Source organism: Harmonia axyridis, chromosome 2 (assembly GCF_914767665.1).
Source record: "Harmonia axyridis chromosome 2, icHarAxyr1.1, whole genome shotgun sequence".
NCBI lineage: Eukaryota > Metazoa > Arthropoda > Insecta > Coleoptera > Coccinellidae > Harmonia > Harmonia axyridis.
Genome location: NC_059502.1, coordinates 23,438,183 through 23,459,583, shown reverse-complemented (window position 1 = coordinate 23,459,583; position 21,401 = coordinate 23,438,183). Strand labels below are relative to the sequence as shown.

Genomic DNA, 21,401 nt, shown 5'->3' with positions numbered 1-21,401 from the left:
TGTGAGGAAAGCTGTATATGGCGCAGTGGTGATGAGGGCTCAATTATCTTCAATGTCGGGGTGCAAGGTAACCCTTAACAATAATCAGTAAGAGATGGTTTCAAATCAATTTCGTGAAAGTAAATTTTCAATTTTGGTGTATTCGAAAGCGATCACAAAGCTTCTCGTTATCTTCGATTAAATTAGAAGCTAGAATGTAACGAAGCGTTCAATTGAATCAAATCAATGAATTGGAACCAATAAAACCCACATATTAGTACTTTCGAATGGCATATAAGACCTTGAAATCGTTTCCTCTTGAGTTAGCTCCTTATGCAATATAGCAACCGAACATTCCCCTTTCTTCACCAGTATTAATATTCAGCTTTCGTAATTGAATGAGAGAATTACAACTTCTAATACGATCAACATCATTCCTCAGGCTCTTCCCATCATCTCCTCCAGGACTTCTGGTAAGTTCTCGACAGCTCTGCGCGCCAATAACCATCAATAGCCTCCTCGGAAGAATATCAAGTGAGAATTCTATCCCGCACATATTATATTCTGAGTTTACCACCAGAATATCGCGTTATGAATGAGCCCCAATCAAGAAACCGGCGCTATCATTTCCAGGACGAATTGAGGATCGGACAAGACCATTGAATAGATGGCCATTAAAACAACTTCAGTGAAGCCATTACAAACATGCTTTACGCGAGAAATTATAAGAATGAGGACATAACCTTCTTGAAGCCTCCTTAGTATTATAGCTCATTAGAACCCTTCAACTGGAAGTCGAGCTGTACATGATGCAATAGTGATGAGGGCTCAATAAACTTCAAGGTCGGGGTGTAAGGTAACCCTCAACAATAATCAGTAAGAGATGGTCTGAAATCAATTTCGTGAAAGTAAATTTTCAATTTTGGAGTATTCGAAAGTGATCACAAAGATTCTCTTCGTATCTTCGATTAACTTAGAAGCTAAAATATGACAATGCGTTCAATTGAATCGAATCAATGAATTGGAATGAATAAAACCCACATATTAGCACTTTCAAATGGTTTGTAAGACCTTGAAATCGTTTCCTCTTGAGTTATCTCTTTATGCAATATAGCAACCAAACATTTCCCATTCTTCACCAGTACTAATATTCAGCTTTCGTAATTGAATGAGCGAATTATAACTTTCAATACGATCAACATCATTCCTCAGGCTCTTCCCATCATCTCCTCCAGGACTTCTGGTAAGTTGTCGACAGCTCTGCGCGCCAATAACCATCAATAGCCTCCTCGGCAGAATATCAAGTGGGAATTCTATCCCACACATATTGGATCCTAACTTTACTACCAGGATCTCGCGTTATGAATGAGCCCCAATCAAGAAACCGGCGCTATCATTTCCAGGACGAATTGAGGATCGGACAAGACCATTGAATAGATGGCCATTAAAACAACCTGAGTGAACCGGGCGAATTGTAACAATTCGCAGTTACTCGCCCACGGGCCGGAAACTAATTCTAATTGCGATTTCAATGCCGCCCCAGACCGCAACTGGAGTTTGGACGCCATTTGTCGGGGGGGTTTTTGGATTGGCCCGGAATTCAATTGGAAAGGTCTCGGGGTGACCTGAGGTATTGCTGGATGTGTAATTGGCAGTAAGAAGTCGGTGCAACTTTTACGCCTGCGGTCGGACCTTCGTTCCGACTGAATGGGGTGAGAAGTTGGGTAATGCAGCCCGGAATTTCCGGTGCCTTACCGAAATTCGTCTGTTGGGTCTGTTGGAAAGAGGTGACGTAAGTTCCGATGGAATTATTTTGTCATTTGGGTTCAGAGGAGGGATTTGGTGATAGAGTAGATATTGGAGGGCTGAAGTGTTCGATAGTTTTTGTTTAACTGATCTAAAATTGAAAATTCTCTCTCTTTCTCTCTTTCTTGATTTAGAAATAGTTCCAATCTTCACTTTTTGAGCTCCCATTTCGTCATAATACTGACAGATACTTCTGCTTGAGAGATGTCCGATATCAGTTTCATCTGTTTCTTCAGTATTCTCCTTGAATTCATTCTGGACTCGGATTTCACGTAGGTAGCTATAGCTGCCTGCGGAACCCATTGGGGTTTTCGGGAAACAACCAACGAAATCGTAGAGGAAAACGGTGGGCAGACCCAATAGTCTGCCTATCTATACCAAAAATTGAGCGGCTGGCTTAGTAAGTGTGTTCTTCTCTACAATTCATCTATATACAGTTTGTAGGGAATATATGGATTCCCTCGAAAATATTCTAAGTCCGAGAACTGAAGAATTCGGTGTATAAACTTAGGATTATCAAAGCCACACCCCTAAGGGATCCGTAGAAAAGCTTTGCTAACGGTCGAATGGAAAAAAGCCTGAATGCCCATAAAACTGGGCATTTCAGGGCGAATAATTCAATGGAGTTCAGACCAGTCTATGAGAAACTACATCCACAACATATGTGCAACACTTGCACCGACAACGAGAAGATTAAAGATTTTCACATCTGTTCCCGAGACCGGCGAAAAGTACCTGCAACGACCCAAGTGGCCAGCGCCCGTTAAAATCGAGAAGATCTAAATATCATCTTCTTCTCACATTTTTAGTGGGTTGGAAATAAATTGAGTTTTTATCCCGATCTTTTATTTCCGCAATTTGTCCTTGACCGTGAACTACTTTAGTCATAGTAACGGGTGTTTTTTTTCGAGGTATATAACTTTAAGTTGGCATTACTGTTCGAGATAGAGACCGATTTAACAGCTGTCAAGTGATTTATTCTAAGTTTGGTTTGCCAATTCATCATGGAGAGACACACGCCTGAACAACGCTTGCGAATCGTGGAATTTCATTTCGAAAATAATGGTTCTGTGCGGAATACGTATCGCGCACTACGTCCGTTTTATTTTGTTTAGCGATGAAGCGCACTTCTGGTTGAATGGCTACGTCAACAAACAAAACTGCCGCATTTGGAGTGAAGCTAATCCTCAAGTGTATGTCGAAACACCGTTACACCCAGAAAAACTGACTGTTTGGTGCGCTTTATGGGCTGGTGGAATCATTGGTCCGTACTTCTTCAAAAACGATGATGGCCAGAACGTTACAGTCAATGGTGATCGGTATAGAGCCATGATTATTAACTTTTTCATTCCTGAATTGAACAACCATGATGTCCAGGAGCTGTGGTTCCAGCAAGACGGCGCAACATGTCACACAGCTCGTGCCACAATCGATTTGTTGAAAGACACGTTTGGTCACCTCCTAATTTCACGTTTAGGACCTTTGAATTGGCCTCCAAGATCTTGTGATTTAACACCGCTAGACTACTTTCTGTGGGGCTATGTAAAGTCATTGGTCTATGCGGATAAGCCACAAACCCTTGACTATTCGGAAGACAACATTCGCCGTGTCATTGCCGATATACGGCCACAAATGTTGGAAAAAGTCATCGAAAATTGGACGTCCAGATTGGACTACATCCGAGCAAGCCGTGGCGGTCATATGGCAGAAATCATATTTAAAGTGTAATGCCACAAGATTATCTTGCGGATAAATGAAATTCATGTCAATCGAATAATCCATGGTTGTTTCATTGCACTTTAAAGTTCTATAGCTCTAAAAAAACAACCTTTATAAGGACCACAACCCACAAGTTATATTGTCTTCAAGGTGCGATTGGCACAGGAATAAACGAGCGCTCAAAAGTTCTTGATGGTCATTCAGTGCTCTTCACATTTTTCCATTATGTTGTGTTGCGCACCCGAAATTCTATCTAGAACCTTGCCATACAATTTTGAATACGTTTTTTCCATTGAAAGTCTTCACTCTAATACTCATCAGCCAACAGTATTATCGACATTCTTCTTTCTTCAAACCAATTCCATGGTTGAATCAAAGTTAGAATGAACGCACACGTCTACGTAAGACCCTCCCCAGAGGCACCGGGACGAATTAAAAGTTGGACATTTCTACTGATTCAATAACGTTAATTAGCGCGAAAGAAGATTGATAATTTCGCGATTCGAGGAGGTATCTCTAGTTCCAATTAGGCGGAAATGGGGGACATACCTGAGTCGCAAACGGCTTTCACTTGAGCCGAAATTAAATTTTCTCCTCGCGCTCAATTCTCCGAACGATGGGAGGCAAGATCGTGGGCGGTAATTTGGTTGCAGCAGAGCTCGGGATCTGGACCCACTTCTGGAAACTCAAAGAGGTGTATGAAGTGCAAGAGATGCTACCTTTTCGTATGATTCTATTGAATTACACCAGAAAATAACCTCAAGGATGCTATAAGTTAATGGCACCTTTTAAGCCTGGAGGAATAATTCACTTAATTTGATTGATGCAATTTGTTTGGAAATTTTTGGAAAAGGAGGAGGTCGAAACTACTATGATGCAATAATTTCTTGCTCGTATGACATTTTGACTTGACGTTGTTACTTACCGTTAGAGCCTTAATATTACTTCTCCTTTTTCTCTTTTTTCGTCAGTCATTTCTTATCTACTTTTCGATATAGGCCTCTTTTAGATTTAATCACATTTTCCTGTCTATTATACCTGCAACTTGATAATATTTTCTTCTTACACTGCGTTTTGTTTGACGTGGTCAACAACGTGTTCATTTTTCGACTTTTTGATGTTATCTTGCCGACCCTTTTCATCAGTTTCCATTATCATTTTCATTCTGCAATGTTTTATATTATATCTACTATTTTCGATCATTGTTGGATGTTATAACCTCATTATGTTTCTGATACTTACACTTTTCATTGCACGTTCTATTGGTTTCTGCTTCACCAACAATTTGTTCGAGACTTTTTCGTGAGTGTCATTGTTTCAACTTTGCTTTCACCTTTTTTTTCGAAATTCGAGGCTATATTGTAAAAAACTACTTTCTTCCATCTTTCGGGCAGCGTACGAATCCCGCGTTGAAAAAAAAAGCGATCCACGAATTTTTTCTTCTTCACAAGACCGGAAGTGCTGGTCAGCCATTGATCTAAACAAATAACAGTCCGAGGGAGCAACGTTGGTCGGTGGGATAAGACTTCCCTTTCAACGTTTCCAAGTATGTCTTGACAACTTTCGCAAAATGAGGTCGAGCATTGTCATGCTATAAAATTACTTTTTCATGTCTCTCATTGTATTGCGGCCCTTTGTCCTTCAATGCTCGGCTCAAACGCATTAATTGCGCTCGATAACGATCGCCTTTGATTGTTTCAGTTGGTTTTAACAACTTATAATACACTATGCCGAGCTGGTCCCACCAAATACTGAGCATGACTCAGGAACCGTGAATATTCGGTTTGGCCGTCGTCGTGGAAGCATAGCCGGGATATCCCCATGATTTTCTGCGCCTTGGTTTATCATAATGAACCCACTTTTCGTCTCCAGTCACAATGCGATGCAGAAATCCCTTCCGTCTTTGTCTTGCAAGCAGCTGTTTACAAGCATACAAACGCCGTTCAACATATCTCGACTTCAATTCGTACGGTACCCAATTTTCTTTCTTTCTGAATTATTCCCATGACTTTCAGGTGTTTTGAAATGGCTTGTTGCGTCATTCTCAATGATCCCGTCAATTCATGTTGCGTTTGACAAAAGTCTTAGTCAAGTAATGCCTCCAATTCTGCATTTTCAAAGACCTTCTCTCTTCCACCGCCATGCTGGTCTTTGACGTCAAAATCACCATTCTTGAAGTGGTGAAACCACTCTCGGCACGTTCTTTCACTAATAGCGACTCACCATAGATCCGCAGATTTCTTCATAATAAAGCAGAAAATTAAAACCTTCCGCAAATGACAAGAATTTGGCTCGTAGCTGACATGTTCAAGCGAGAACATAACTTAATGATGCAGACACAAATCGACTAATATTTCGATGGCGTTATGTTTTCAAATACCTTAACTCATTGTATGACATCTACAATCCATTTATTTGAACTATCACATACCGCTGAAGCCATCTATTGCAAAACGGCGGAAGCAAAATTGTACACATAATACATACGTCAAAACCCTTCTCTTTAGATTTTGGAGAGAACGCGATGCGTTCCTATTTTCATTTTTCGATAGCCGGCCATTTTGGTTTTATCCATCTGTTTAGTTTGAAACTTTCTATCTATCTGAAGATTCTGAAGTTACCTATTGGAAGTCATACCTTATGATACCTATAGTTCTCAACGACAGATGAGCTGTTGTTCTTTTTCTTCCAAACTTGACAAAATAGGTCAATAGCATTACGCATTCGCGACTTTCCTTTGCGTCAAGGAATTGAATTATGCATTTCTCATTTGAAATATTTTTAAAACGGATAAATGATAAAAATTCGGCAAAGCATTGACGTGAAGTCAAGAGCTTTCTTGATGCGAGTTCATCTATGTACCATTCGACCACTAACAAAATTATCCGTGTCATTCGAAATCCAAACCAACCTTGAGAATTTTGATAGATATCTTTTTGTTCGGTAGTTATCAAGTTGAGGGCCGGACGAACGAACATTCTTGAATTTGACCACAAATTTGTCATCAAAGAATTAAACTTTATCTTTTAAGATCATAATGACAAAATGATAGAGCGATATATTTGATAAACCATTTAGGACTCTCTAATACACAAAAACAATATTAATTCGATAATGACTAGATGCCAAAACGACAATCAGAATTGTTTAAAGTCTGTGTTAACCTGTTCACAAATCACAACATAAAAAGATCTTTTTTGCTTCCTCTGCCATGTTCTGGAATTGTGCTCCAGTTTCACCTGAACTATATGCTCCAACCATTCCAGACGAAGGATTTAAAGTAATCTATTCATTTCCAAAATTGAACTTATCGATATGCAGTCCTGCAGATATGCTTGTCCATATCTGCAACAGATGTTGGGGGCAAGGCGTAGGTGTCTATGCATCGAAGTTGATATATTATTCAGCATATTCTGTGCCAGCGAGCTGTATAGGCACGTGAGGTTTCAATTTCAATAAACTGCCGAAGTGGAAGCAAGGCTAGCGCTGCTGCTGGAATAATGTTATTTCGACATGGATAGCTAGTGACACACACGCCTTGGTTGTACGTCATTCGGGGAAAAAGTTTCGGTTCAGAGAATTAGTTACGACTTCGTGCGCTTTCTTTTCATAGGAGTTATTGATGCAATGTTCTTGGCTCGATAATTTTCTTTTAGTGATAGTTTTAGATAATAATAATAATAATATATATTCATCATCAAAGTTTACATATACATAAACATACATATGAGGGACTAATGATATGAATATTAAAAAATAGAGAAAACCAAGTAAAATGGTTTTCTGTGAGTAAAATCACAAATATCACAAAATTTTACATTAGCCTTAATGTGTAGGTAAGTAGATGCAGAGTATCATTCCATTTTCGGTCTTTTCTCAATCCAGTGTGAATAGTCCAATTCAGGTTCAGTGTCGCAATTCGGTGATCCATATCCATATCCGTGTATTATGTCACAATTCGGGTAAATTCTCAGTTATCGAGTAGTTTGTCAAGATTCGGGTAAGTAATATATACACATATATATACACACATTTATTTTATTATTTATTTAGAGTTTATAATATTGTAGAGCAGTGTTCTTTCGGTGTTTTTTATCCATGTTTTTAGCTTGTATCTAAACTGATAACAATTTTGGATATTCCTTATATCTTCAGGTAGAATGCTGAATATTCTTGGAGCCAAGTATTGGTTGCATCTTTGGCCAATTGTCTCTTCAGCTCTTATAGTAGTGGGACGAGTACCTTTTATTCTCGTGGGATATGTATGAGTAGAGTGTGTTATATCATTTTTATTTTTATGATTATCCATCAGAGTCTTAAATGCATATAGTTGTGCCAGATCCATAACTTCCGCTTCTTTATACGTCCATTCACTGCTGTACGTTCTGCTTTTTCTTAGGATAATTTTTAAGAATGATTTTTGTATTATTTTCAGCCTGTTGAGGTGGCAATCATATGCTGCACCCCAACCCAGAATGCCGTACGATAGATGGGACTCAATTAATGCGTGATAGAGAGTCTTCATTTGCTTGAAGTCCAAAATTTCGGCCATCCTTCTAAAACGGCCCAGCATGAATCGTATCTTCCGTACTACATTGTCCACTTGAAGATCCCATTTTAGGTGACGGTCTATGATTATTCCTAGGTACTTAATATGATCTGCTTCTTCGATCTCTACTCCATTGGCTTCTCTCAAGGGTCCCATATTAGGAATACTGGAGGAGTAGGAGCTAAACGTCAAGTATTTTGTTTTGGCTACGTTTAATGTTAGTTTGTTATATCTGAACCAGATGATAATAGGTACCGGGTTTTTCACCATAAGTTGACCCTCTTCAATGTTGTTACTAAAAAAAAAAAAAACAAAAATATGTTTTCTACAAAAGTTTCATGAAATCGACTAGTGTTCTTTAAAATAATTTCACAAAACGAAATATATACAGGGTGGGCAACATATTGATTGTAACTTCATTTTTTCGAATGGAACACCCTGTATATTTCGCTGTATTTGACTAGCTCTTTTTCCCCTGATTTCGAATATATAACATATGTATGGCCTTTTGCTCTTATTCTGGGTACCATAGAGTTTCAAATTTTAAGAAGCACCTGGCAAGCTAAGTAATCAGTTTTCAAGTGGTATGCTGCGATAACTCAAAATTCCCTTTTTTGAGTTATCTCGTTGACAACGATATGACACACATTTTTCAGTATAAATTGGAATTGGATGATTTGAATGCAACTCCATATATTCTCTCCTTGTAGCTTTCTTATTCTTATTGTTTTTCACATAAAGTGAAAATATTTCAAATTTTTCCGCTTCTATGTAGGGCATATTCGATGAATAGTTCCATTCAATGACAAACGTATGTCATAAATCGTTGCCCGCGAGATAACTCAAAAAAGGGCATTTTGAATTATCGCAGCCTTCCACTTGAAAACTGATTTATTTTAGCTTGCCAGGAGGTTCTTAAAATTTGAAACTCTGTGGTACTCACGATAAGAGAGATAGACCAAACATATGTTATATATTCGAAGTCAGGGGATAAAGAGCTAGTCAAATATAGAAAAATATACAGGGTGTTCGATTTTAAAAAAATGAAGTTGCAATCAATATGTTGCGCACCCTGTAAATATTTCGTTTTGTGAAAGCATTTTGAAGAATGAAAAATACTAGTCGATTTCGTGAAACTATTGTAAAAAACATTTTTTTGTACCTCTTCTGGTAACAAAGTTAAAGGGGGGGTCAAATTATGGTAAAAACCCCGGTACATATAACTGGAAGATCTACTAGTTTCTACATAAAGATTTGCAAGATCGATATTTTTACTTATGTATACAGGGTGATTAGAATTCGATGTATTAAGATGGGATCTTCGGAATTAAAATAGTTGCAGAAAAATGTAAGGCACAATTTCGGGAAACAAAAGATACGGAAAAATGCAAGTCGATATTTTTTATTTAAACTTCGGTAGGAATGTTCAGAGTTTTTGATTTTAAATGGACGCCGAAATACTCCGAAGTGACGTTGATGGCGATTCGGATAAGGTATTCAATTTGTCCATTTGGATAGATGGTTCCTCCCCTCAAATTCTTATTAGTTTAGCTCGTTTGAAATTGATGAATATCTCGTTACTTAGTATTCTTTTCTCTTGATGATGTTATTGAAATCAATCTATGACAAAGTTTGTCTGTATATCTGTTTGAAGTTCTGTGACCGCCAAGGATGAATTTGGCGCATTTCTTTCAGTTTGAATGAGGACGGTATCCATACATTTATGTTCGCGAGGAATCAAATTAAAATTAAAGAAAATAATTGCCAAAAGGTTCAAAGAGAAGAGAAACTACAAACTACTGTGGCGACAGAAAGCAATTAGACAGAATGTCTGTGTCTAGCCGAAATCGTCGTTACAATACTTAATATAAATTTACCTGCATTAGTGTAACAATGGTCTTTCGTGGTACTTGTCATTCATAAGGTTCTCAGAAAGTTACAAAACAGAATATCTTTTCCGTACCCTAATTAGTGTGCTGTACCACAATAAAGTTCTCCTTTGTCGTCCATCAGTGTTTTAATAATAACACGAAAACGCGATATCCTAAACTACGTTCAGATTTTGTCCGTTACCCTGATTTTTCCGGTGTGTGTATCTTATTTCTTATTTAAGACTATAACACATTGCTGAAACATCAATTTGAATCTGTACTGGGTGTAATACTGGTATAGTACATACTAATTCATTTGAACTAGTCCATAAAAACGCTGGGTCATAGATGTCCCTTTGAAGTGGATACCGCGATCCGCTAAATGGTTTATTTGAAAGTATTGTTAGGCAATAAATTCACTGGCCCCAAAGAAATTTCTGGAAACTTGGACAACATTTGTATAATATAAATATTTACTTTCCTCCAAGTGACTTTGGATATACTACACTTGAATATAATTTATTTCTACACCTCTAAACTCCCCTTTATGGGGATGATACATAAGTAACTATTTCAATGAGTGATATACAGGGTGTTTCACAAATAACTATGCAAGCTTTCAGAGGAGGTAAAGGACATTTTGAGGAGTCTGAAACAATGTTCGAAATATCGCCGTTCCGGTGAAACAATGACGTAACTGCAAATTTTTGACATTTTGACTCAACAGCACTATTAGGTCCTAAATTGATGCATCTATACGGAAAAAGAACGACGTAAGTGTACAACCGTCAACGGCCGCAAGATGGCAAATACGTCATTGTTACATTATTGAAGTTTCACCCCTTTATCTTGGAAAATAACGACACATAGGTCAGTTGCGTGTTAGACTTCCCGGGAGGAGTTACTGTTTTAGTGGTAAAACGACGTAATTGCATAGTTAAACGTAATAGTTGAAATTTGTGTGCACCAGTTCAGGAGAACAACGACGTAAGTGTACATTGTGTCATTTTTATTTTATTTTTTTTTAGTTTTTATGTCACAACTGTTCTTTGTGGCAATATTGATCCAAATTCATATGTTTTGGTATGTCATAAATGTATTTTTTGACGTTATTCCTTCGAAATAATGTCGTTGATTGATCTTATGTCAAAAAGATTTTTGTAATAAAAATAAGGCTACAGCGTTCCTTTTGTTCGAATAATTAAAAATTCCACTGTTACTTTATGTTTGACTTTTTTACAGAAACTTTAAGAAGATACAAGTCTTGAACCAGGTACTTAATATGAATTCAAGAGCCGAAAAGATAGTTAATCTCGCTCTTTTTGGAGATCAAAATGAAGCTAATTCAAGAGTTATTTCTGCACTGCCTGGATGCTCCACTTCAAATCCTGAAGAAAATACGTTACTTGATATTTCTAATAACTATGTCATAGAAAATGAAGGCTCAATCAAACTTAGAATAACTAGAACTAAAGAAAATTTGTACCGTGAGGAGACAAGTTCAAGAAGCGATTTTTCTGCAGGTTCGAGTGACAATTACGAGCCTGCAAGTGACAACGATTCGTTAGGCAGTTCGTTAAACTCTATAGACGCAGAAACTGAAACAATTGTCCAAGAGTTGCCCAAAATTTCAGAGGCTATAGAATGCAAAGAAAATTCCCCACAACGTAAAAAAGGTAAAAAGAGGTTACGCAGAACCGAAAATTGGGCAAGCGTAAAAGCCAAAAGCTTAAAGAATAGTGGAAAGAGCTATAAGTCCAGAACAGGAAAACTGATGCCGGCAAAGGAGATGGCACCACCTTGTCCAGATAAATGCGTTTTAGCATGTTCAAAGAAATTTTCCGAGAATGCAAGAGCTCAGATTTTCAGGGAGTATTGGGGAATGGGTTCATTACAGAGACAACGAGATTTCTTGGGTTCGTGTATTGAACAACTTCAACTTAAATATAGGCGAGTCACCTCTGGAGTGCCCCGTAAACCAAACAGTGCATTTTATCTTGTCGTTAATGGAGGGAAAATTCGCGTATGCAAATTATTTTTAATCCGTACCCTTGGAATAACTGAGAGAAAACTCCGAACAGTCATTGAGTCGAAATTATCAGGTACTGGAATTGTAGCTGAAGATAAGCGAGGAAAGCACGGCAAACATAAAAAGGCGGATGAAGAAATAGTGAAGTCGGTACGAGACCATATTAATGCCATTCCAAGGGTTGAGAGTCACTATGTCCGAAAGGATACTACAAGAGAATTCATTGACGGTGGTCTTTCGATTGCTGAATTACATAGGCACTATGTAAGTGAAAGATCTTCTACCCGAGAAACAACTGCCAGCTATGATATGTATGCGAGAATATTTAATACTGAATACAATATAGGATTCTTTATACCTAAAAAGGATCAGTGTGATTTTTGCGAGTCCTTCAAGAATTCAGTTGGTGATGATAAAGAAGCCTTGGAGAATAAATATAATGAACATCTACAAGAAAAAAAATTAAGTAGAGAAGAAAAGGACAAGGACAAGGAAAGAGCCAAAAATAATGAAGTTGTGTTAGCCGTATACGATCTGCAGGCTGTATTACCTGTCCCAACTGGGCAATCATCAGCATTTTTTTATAAAAGTCGATTGAATTGCTACAATTTTACTGTAAGTAAAAAAAACATTTTTGGTAATGTTGTAGGTTGTTGATTTGAAGTTTTTCAATCAAATTGATATTACAGGTAACCGAAATTGGAAGGGATAAATCTCTCTGCTATTTTTGGCATGAAGGTTTAGGCCACAGGGGAGTTAACGAAATTGGTACCTGCATAATGTTATATCTTGAAGAACTTGCAAAATCGAACCCTGGTGTCGACATAGTGTTTTATTCTGACAACTGTGGAGGCCAGCAAAAGAATAGGTATTTCATGAAATACCCTATTATCCTTAAATTAAATATACTTTTCTATCTGATTTCAGATATATGATCGCAGCTTATTTATATGCAGTGGACGCGTATAATATTAATACAATTACGCATAAATATCTTGTTCGCGGGCACACTCAGAACGAGGGTGATGCTGTACATAGTATTGTGGAGAAAAATTTGAAAAGGGCTAAAAACTCAGGGCCAATTTACGTGCCCGACCAATATATTTCACTAATAAGAAATTCAAAAAAAAGAGGCAATCCTCTTGTTGTGAAGGAAATGAATTTCAATAATTTCTTTGATTTAAAAGATTTATATGGAGAAATCGCTCCGAATTTATCGAAAAACGTCGATGGGAAAGAATTTAAAATAAGTGACGTAAGACAACTTGAATTTCAGAAAGGAAGCGACGTTATTCGTTACAAAGTAAGTTTCAACCAAAAGGAATGGGATAGAATAATATTCAGACCAAAGAAGAGACGTGTTTCCGAATTACGGCCTATCAAAGAAATTAAAACAAAACCTGCTTACACACAAAAAATTACAATAACAGAAAATAAAAAAAGAGATCTGAAGAGTTTAGTTGACAACAGAATAATTCCCGAGTTTTATAAGTATTTTTATGATTCTGTTTTATAACTCATATCATTTAAATGTACCTACTATTGATTCTCACCCATTAAAAATATTGACAAAAACGCTGCATTTTGATTCAACATTTTTGGTGAAACAATGACATAATTACAAAATCAACATTAAGTTATTACAATGCTCAATTCAAATTTACATCAATTGAATGTATCCATGATCAACTCTTAGTTCTCATAAAATCGTTGCAAATGAAATGAATTCACTTCTTCAAAACCTACATCTAATAATTTCAAATCAGTTTTTCCTCTCTCCTGAAAAATTCATTAAACTTCAGTTACGTCATTGTTTCACCGGAACGGCGATATGTTCTAAGTATAATCGTTTGAGAGATACAGATTCAAGAATTATGCCAATTGAAGGACATTTTTCGAATACTAATTCAGACTCCCCAGAATGTGCTGTATATGCACTGAAAGCCTATTGAGTATCACCTGAAACTCCATGTAGATGAGCGACTTACTTTTACATCTCTTATAAACTTTCGTTCCATTGATAATTATCACATAACTTTTTTCGTTGGCTGATGAAAGATTTGGTTCACCAAAATCGTTCAATCTCACGTTCTACGATGATGTGACATAAGAGCGATCAACTTAACATGGGGCAATTCCGATTGCTCAAATCGTCCTTTATTCCAACTTCAGCCCGTTTTTGTTGACCAAAGTCGGGGACGCATGTAACGGATTGTGCGGATCCCACTTGAGAGGCTCAAATTTCCTACCGTCACTGTTTGAAACCGAATTCTACTTCAAAGTTTGCTCATTAACGTTTAATCAAGTCGGTTCGCCACGTTTCACGTCATCCCCAGTCGAGATGATGACTCTTCTGTTGATTTACCTCGGAAACTGTTGGATGTTTCTTCGGAAATTATGTCATGAAATCGTTTACCGGTAGAATTATGAGCAATTATGATTTTTTGCGGAGTAACCACATAGTTTTTATGGTTCGCACGACACTGGAGAGTATACCGCTTTTGGATCAATCTGGCTATGAAAATAATTAGGAAAACTAGTTCTCAGCTAAGTTTTAGCATTAATTTTCTGCTGGTTTCATAGGAAGTTTCAAACGGTGTGTTTTTTATTCATGCTTTTTTGCAAAATATTTTGAATAGCGCGCTATCGTCATTTTTGAAACTATCATCTTTCGACATTTGACAAGTAAAACCTACGTCATTACTAAAAATAAAACGATACGCGCTTCATAAATGCAATGAATTCACTACAAAAATTATGAAAATTTGGTAGTCACAGCAAAACTGAAGCAATTTTGGGTCGTCGTGACCTTCTCTATCGGCAATAGTGAAACTTGTGTTGTGGCAAATTCTGAGCTGTTGGGATAAGTTAATGATGTGATCAATCGAAACCGTGTGCGAATCAGGAAAACATGACTCACTTAATTACATTTTCATTCCAAGTAGTTTCAATTTCGATTTATAATTGTTCGTCCAATTTTCAAAATTATACATGATTTTACAAATTATTCATCCGATTTTGATATTCATTTATCTCGAAAGTCCTATTCTCGATTTCAGAACACAACATATAGATTTATACGACACCAATTTTGTTCATCAATCAATTCATTTTCCGCTTTTTTAATGATGTGAATATTCTATGCGATAGAAGGAAATAATAAATCAGAGAGAAACTTTTGCAGAGTTTTTTGTACCAAATTTCATACACTGCTCCCTTTGATTTAATCCGATATTTTTCTTGAATTTCCAATGGTTCCCATGAAGAAATTTTGCACCAAGCTTGAAAATTGATATTCTAAACGGAACCTCAACCAGTTCAGATTTATTAGAGTTTTTTTATTTACTAATAAATTTTGTATATTCTGAATCGATGATATAATAACACATAAATGCGCCTTTGAGTGATAGTGTAGCGCAAAGTATTGAGACTAAAATAAAAGAGAAAAAGGTTGAGCTCACTGTTACATTCTCGATATTCTTCTTAAATTCTAAATGATTCTAGGCTAAGAACCTAGGAAATTCTGTAAAAAATTCAAAAATCTCAGGTGTGATGAAATGATCGATCAATCTGGTAAACCAACGCTCAACAACTGAAACTCAAGCATCAATATACCTTATCACTACTCCATTATGTACCTATATCTCTTTTCTTATCATCATGATCAATATCATCTGCTCCAAAGCGGACGATTAATCCATTCAAAATCATAGTGCAGTGAAAAAATCATTGTTTACTTCAACAGAAATCATGGACATTGAAATGTATCATCAATTTGATGATATACAGGGTGATTCGTACTAAGTAGGTATGAAAATTGTGGGTTATTCGTAGGTCGAAAAATAGTATATTATCCAACGAGCGGTAATGTAGGTCATAACTCACGCAGGTGAAGTTTGCATCACGAGCCGCAGGCGATTGCTGTAATTCATCAAGTGAGTTATAACCATTACCGCAAGTTGAATACTATACTTTATCTAAGACTATATCAATAAATACTTAGAAACAAATACAGACTTAAAATGAAGACAGAAGGAACGGGAAATAAACATATGTGCTATATCTAACTTCGTCTAGCTCGAATCCATTGCAGAGTACAGAGATAAAACTTCAATGAAAAACCTTAATAGTTGTCTATAATAATGCATCAAAATATACCAAAAAACATTCCATGTAAACGATGACTTAATGTTCTTACTGCTACACCAATCTTGAAAATTTTTTCGAACTCCTTTATATTTTTTTCGGGCAAGTAATTCTGTATGGTGACATTAGCGTTTGTCTTTTGGAAATATATACCTATAAAATATTTCATCTTCACTATCTGAATTAATCGTTGTCAGCAAAATATTCACAATAATTAGATATCAACTTAATTTGAAAACGTCAAAATTATTAAAGTGACATTCCAGCGGACATTTCTGCACCCAATAACAATAATGGAATGTTCCCTTTCGGTCAATCGAATAGAAGCAGAGAAGTTTAAAAGCACAGATCCATCTTTTCCGATTTATTATAGCGAATTTTAGTAGTGGGTTATTATAACTCACGCTGTTTGTTAATAAAGATACTATTAATTGCTCGAAAGCAGTTGAATAATGAATATATTATTCAATAGGAGTAAATAAAAGGTTTGACGAATGAATATGTCCGGATTGCTTTGTTTTCAATATACCTACAGGACAATGAAGTATAAAAAAAAAACAGAGGTATTTATAAATTATCATAAATATTTAGGAGAACCTTTTTTCTTGAAAGAACCTAACGAATCATACTCTGAAATATTGTACCGTAGTTAGCAATCGCCCTATATATTGAAATATTCACATACCTAATTCAACACAACGTAGGTATATATTGAATATTTGACTCATAATTTAAATGGCTCTTAAAATAGTTCATTATAATGTATAGAATGGAATAATAATACATAAATAGGTATATCATCAAGATTAATCACTATCTGAACTATCACTCTCACTCTCCTCAGATGATTGCATTAGCAGTTGTGGAACTAATACGTACCAAATTGATTTCAGTATTTGAAAAATACCTCCTATGGATGAAGCTAACCAGGATTCTGAAGGAACATAATATATTTCATCAGTTGTTCTTGCTTGCCCCTCTATTTCTCTTTCAGAGTCGTCACTGCTTTCATCTGAACTAGTTTCGCTGTAGTCACTATAGTAATCTTCCTCAATCTCAGCTGGATAATTGAAGCCGAAATCATTAGTAGAACTACTATGCACCTTGGTGAAATTAAATGCTAATTGCTGTGATATACTTGTTAACGTTCTGAAAGGTATCGACTGCGTATCAACTTTATTTTCCATTCCATCGATTTCAATATCATCCTTACGATGATTTCCTATCATAAAAACAATTCTGTAGGACGGACAAAATTCATTATCTTCATATTTAACGATTTCTTTTAAATTACGTGAAACTGTTGTATCTATATCAGTTGGTGGAATGACTACTGAAGGATTTCCTACAGCACTATTTCCGATTAAGACCTTACTCAAAAGCATGTACCTTTCACCTTCTGTTCCTCTGGGATATTTCCTAGAAATAGTCGCATCTGGTGTGAAATAAACGCCTTTTCCATAATAGCAACGATTACGACTTCTTTTGCCATGCATACGCCAGTTGAAATTCTCTCTACAAATATCCTTTACTGATCTTTTTTTTGTACCATGAAATAAATTCAACTCAAAATTTATCCAACCAGTTGTTCTTTTCTGATCTTTTTTCAACTCATAACTTCTCTTCAGAAACTGATTTTCAATCTTTGATATGCTTAAAATTCGGATATCATCCATCCCCATTAGATATTTGACTGTTTTATATTCAATGCTATTCTCTCCCAAAGGTATTAATTTATACAAAGGACCATGGTTGGGAATTATCTCAACTTCTTCCGCTCTAGGTAAATATTTTCTGTTGTACGAGGAACTGTAAAATTAATGATTCAAATTAATTTGAGAACTCTGATCACCTAATCAGTGATTTTAATTACAAAGAAATTGAATACATTTAAAAATTATGTATTGAAACAAGACTTAAGAGAATACAACTAGCCATTTCAATTGATAAATATAAAAATGTATAAAATTCGATTTCGTAAAGAATCTAAATTTCAGGTTTTTGAGCAGGTACGACAAGGATGATCATTTACTAAAATATGTTATAATATCTCAAAATAACCAATGCGATCATTCTCTGGTTTCAATTTCACTTAATGAAAACTTTTCATGATATTAATTCATCATATCCATACTTGATTGAATAAAAGCAGAAATTTTTGTTCTCAAAAGAATCCAATTACTCAGATTCTACCTGAAGTTTGTTTTCATTATAAGAAAAAATAAGTTTCAATATGATATGATAGTTGAACATAATACAAAAGCAGATGGCATTGATATTCTTCCACGGGTTCAGAATTCAAAACTGAGACACGAACTGGCGATTTTTTGAATGAATTAATGTATAATGAGCCTTCTGTACAAGTATGATATATTATTCATGAATATTCTTCAGTGATTTTTGCAGTGAATAATATTGATTGTAGAACTGTTTTCTGTATCACAAATTTGACAAATAATAGATCAATCTTTGACAGGCATATAATAATAAAATATAACTATGAAATATATGTGGAACTAAGATATTCCCGCACGATTTCATTCTACATGGTATGGTAAAATGAACGGAATCACCACAGAATTACAGAAAGTATGTTTTATACTATAAAGAAATGAAGTATTTGGTTACTATAAAAATTTTTCATTAAAATCTGATTTTAATGAGAATACTTATTTGGAATGTACATAATTGATTTGAAATTGATATTGTAATTGAAGATATTTAAAAGTTACAGCAACTACTTATATATCGCAATAGCAATCAAATATTTGTATGAATAAAAGAGAAATATTCAAGAAATATTCAAAGGGAGATATTTAAGAAACTCGCCTTGAAAAAAACCACCTATATAAAAATAATCGCCTCAACTCCTCAAGTTGCCTATTAGAAATATCCATGATGAAGAATATTCTCTATACCATGTAACAAATTATGAGCAGTACTATTTTATGGACCTCGTTCATCTAATTCAGAGCTTTCCTCTTATTTCCTCAGTAAAACTCCTAAAATTTCTGATGCTAATCAAGCAAAATCCCTTGTTTGTAGCATTCTAAAATAAATATAAATGAAAACTAAATCACCACCTCCTTGAGTTATTCAATTACACAAATATTGAAGACTGAAGCACTTTTATGATCCACTGATACATATATTCCCTTCGAATTCATGTCCATTACTGATTTGATTTGCTAATTTTTGCACAAATTATCACCATCAGGATGCTTCAATACGTCATTCGATAAGATATCATTTTGATTCCAATAGTTTCTATTCTATACAATATTTTTCGACGATATTCAAATGTTGTTGGTAAACATGCATACCTATGATGAAAAGTCGGAAATAAATTATCTAATCTAATCAACAAATTGATGATTATCCTAGATTATACATTCATTTTTACTGATGATCTCGCGATTCAACTAGAATGAAATTGAAAAATAAGTATAGTTTGATGAATAAACTAATAGCCAAAATACATAAAGGGAGATTAATCCTTCCAAAGTTGATAAATTTAAATAAATTTCACCGAATAACTTCTGAACGATGAATTCCATCAAATTGATTGTCGTGCATAAATGCATGTGGTTGAAATAATTTTTTTTATTACACTTCTACATTTCTGATATTATTATAAAAGGTGTTTTCACAGGGTGAATTGTGATTTTCTTTGGACAACTTTCATTGTATTCGTTTTGGTGAAACAATAGGAGCATTCGATGAAGCAAAGAAAATAAAATGAAAAGGGTACTCTTATCCATTGTAATAATATCAGAAATGTAGAGGTGTAATAAAAAAATGTATTTTAACAACATACATTTAGGCACGAAATTTCAATCTGCTGGAATTCACCGTTTAGATGTTATGCAGAGAAATTTTTTCAATTTTATCAACTTTGGAAGGATATATCTCCCCGAGTATCTCCCATAATAGGTATGCATTTTGAGCCATAAGCTTATTTCAAACTTTAGTTATTTTTCAAATTATTATTTTAAATCGACTTAGGACTGGTCATGGTCGTTGTAATAGTACCCTCTTCAAATGGCATTCTATTGGTAGCCCACTATGTGAGTGTGGTGTAGAAGAAACCATTGACCACTTGGTGAATAATTGTCCGATTTATAAATTTCATGGTGGTTTCCATGTTTCCAAGGTATCCATTCAGTTTCAGATTTTTTTTTAGAATGGGTCGCTAACTTCAAATCGGTATAATGAAAACTAATATTAAGTACTCCTTTCTGCTTTTTTTTTGTTTTAGGATCCAATTGGAAATTATAGAGTCGTCAACCGTTGATGAAAAGAGAGGATGAAGAAAATTTTGTTTTGGTTGAAGAGGAAGTCCTTCAATATAAATTATGTCAGCTTATTCTGTAAACGTTTACACAAACCAGTCACTACACCGATATGGGGAGACAGAGTTTTTGCTGAGATTTTTATCTGTTCTCTTGTATTATACGTTGAAATGTATGATGCTCCGTTACATTTCCTATGCTAATACTGAGATTCATCGACACATATGCTTCATTGTTTGAAATTAATGATTTGTATTGCTCTTTCTCAAAAGAATATAAATATAATGTGTACTATCACCCCCAGAAAGCTTCGTAATAGTAAGTATATTCTAAAACAAGTTGCAGAATGGGCTCCTATTTCAGCACGAATGCGAAATTTGAAATGAACGCATGAGTGTTGGAATTGGCTTCTGCAACGAGTATTGACGATATTTTCTCTACTTCAGTCAAGAACACATCAGTTAGGGAACTTTGTGGAAAAGTCTTCAACTTGAACGGGATGATATTCATATTGTTGCTAACGAATGAAAACCAATTCTATATCGCCGAGACCTCTTGTTGTTCAGTGTTCCACTGTACGATCATGTGATATTATTTTCAAAAATAAAAGTGAACTGAAAGGTTCACGCCTGGCGCTGGCTGAAGATTTATCACGATTCAATTATACCCACTGAAGAAAAGTGTATACAAATTAGAAAAACACAATGCTTGGTCAATTAATGGGAGATTTTACGCTATGATCGAATCCGTTAAAACATTCATACTCTGAAGGTGATTTGGACGATCCAGACGAGGAAGGACGGAGACTTGTTGGACAGAGAAAGGGACTCGCGGAAGTCGCTAGGACAAAATCGTGGAAATAATTCTTAATTTTATTTAATTCATTATTGTGAAAAATTTTCGTGGAGATACATAAGTTGTTTCTTTTTTTTTTGCTTTTTATACTCAATTCCTTATTTCAAAGCGAGAGATTTTCAAAATTCTTTTTCTCCTTTACAAATTTCATCTCA

The 21,401-nt window shown here is 35.5% G+C and overlaps 3 protein-coding genes across 4 annotated transcripts in view; 1 reads left to right on the top strand and 2 right to left on the bottom strand.

Moving 5' to 3' along the window:
- Window positions 1-21,401, bottom strand: part of LOC123672596 (hemicentin-1) — a 454,027-nt gene that overhangs the window by 269,737 nt on the left and 162,889 nt on the right. The window lies entirely within an intron of this gene.
- LOC123672595 lies at window positions 10,582-13,538 on the top strand. Of its 2 annotated transcripts, XM_045606760.1 has the most exons (4): window positions 10,582-10,911; window positions 11,167-12,568; window positions 12,643-12,821; window positions 12,881-13,538. In XM_045606760.1, exons 2-4 carry the CDS (start codon window positions 11,207-11,209, stop codon window positions 13,467-13,469), a joined length of 2,130 nt encoding a protein of 709 aa, XP_045462716.1. In that variant the 5' UTR covers window positions 10,582-10,911; window positions 11,167-11,206; the 3' UTR covers window positions 13,470-13,538. The 2 variants fall into 2 exon arrangements, with proteins under 2 accessions (XP_045462716.1, XP_045462717.1); XM_045606761.1 differs by lacking the exon at window positions 10,582-10,911 and having other exon boundaries at window positions 10,958-12,568.
- LOC123672602 lies at window positions 16,833-19,355 on the bottom strand. Its single transcript, XM_045606770.1, has 3 exons — window positions 19,204-19,355; window positions 18,929-19,148; window positions 16,833-17,908 (listed from the first exon to the last, which is right to left on the bottom strand). The coding sequence occupies exons 2-3, from the start codon at window positions 18,994-18,996 to the stop codon at window positions 16,906-16,908; spliced, it is 1,071 nt and encodes a 356-aa protein (XP_045462726.1). The 5' UTR covers window positions 18,997-19,148; window positions 19,204-19,355; the 3' UTR covers window positions 16,833-16,905.

Excerpts from the sequence above, each read along its gene's own strand:
- LOC123672602 (XM_045606770.1), bottom strand. The coding sequence starts at position 18,996 with ATGGATATTTCTAATAGGCAACTTGAGGAGTTGAGGCGATTATTTTTA. Across the intron at positions 17,909-18,928 it reads TATAGGTGGTTTTTTTCAAG|TTCCTCGTACAACAGAAAAT; the intron begins GCGAGTTTCTTA and ends TTAATTTTACAG.
- LOC123672595 (XM_045606760.1), top strand. The coding sequence starts at position 11,207 with ATGAATTCAAGAGCCGAAAAGATAGTTAATCTCGCTCTTTTTGGAGAT. Across the intron at positions 12,569-12,642 it reads TGAATTGCTACAATTTTACT|GTAACCGAAATTGGAAGGGA; the intron begins GTAAGTAAAAAA and ends TTGATATTACAG. Across the intron at positions 12,822-12,880 it reads GGAGGCCAGCAAAAGAATAG|ATATATGATCGCAGCTTATT; the intron begins GTATTTCATGAA and ends ATCTGATTTCAG.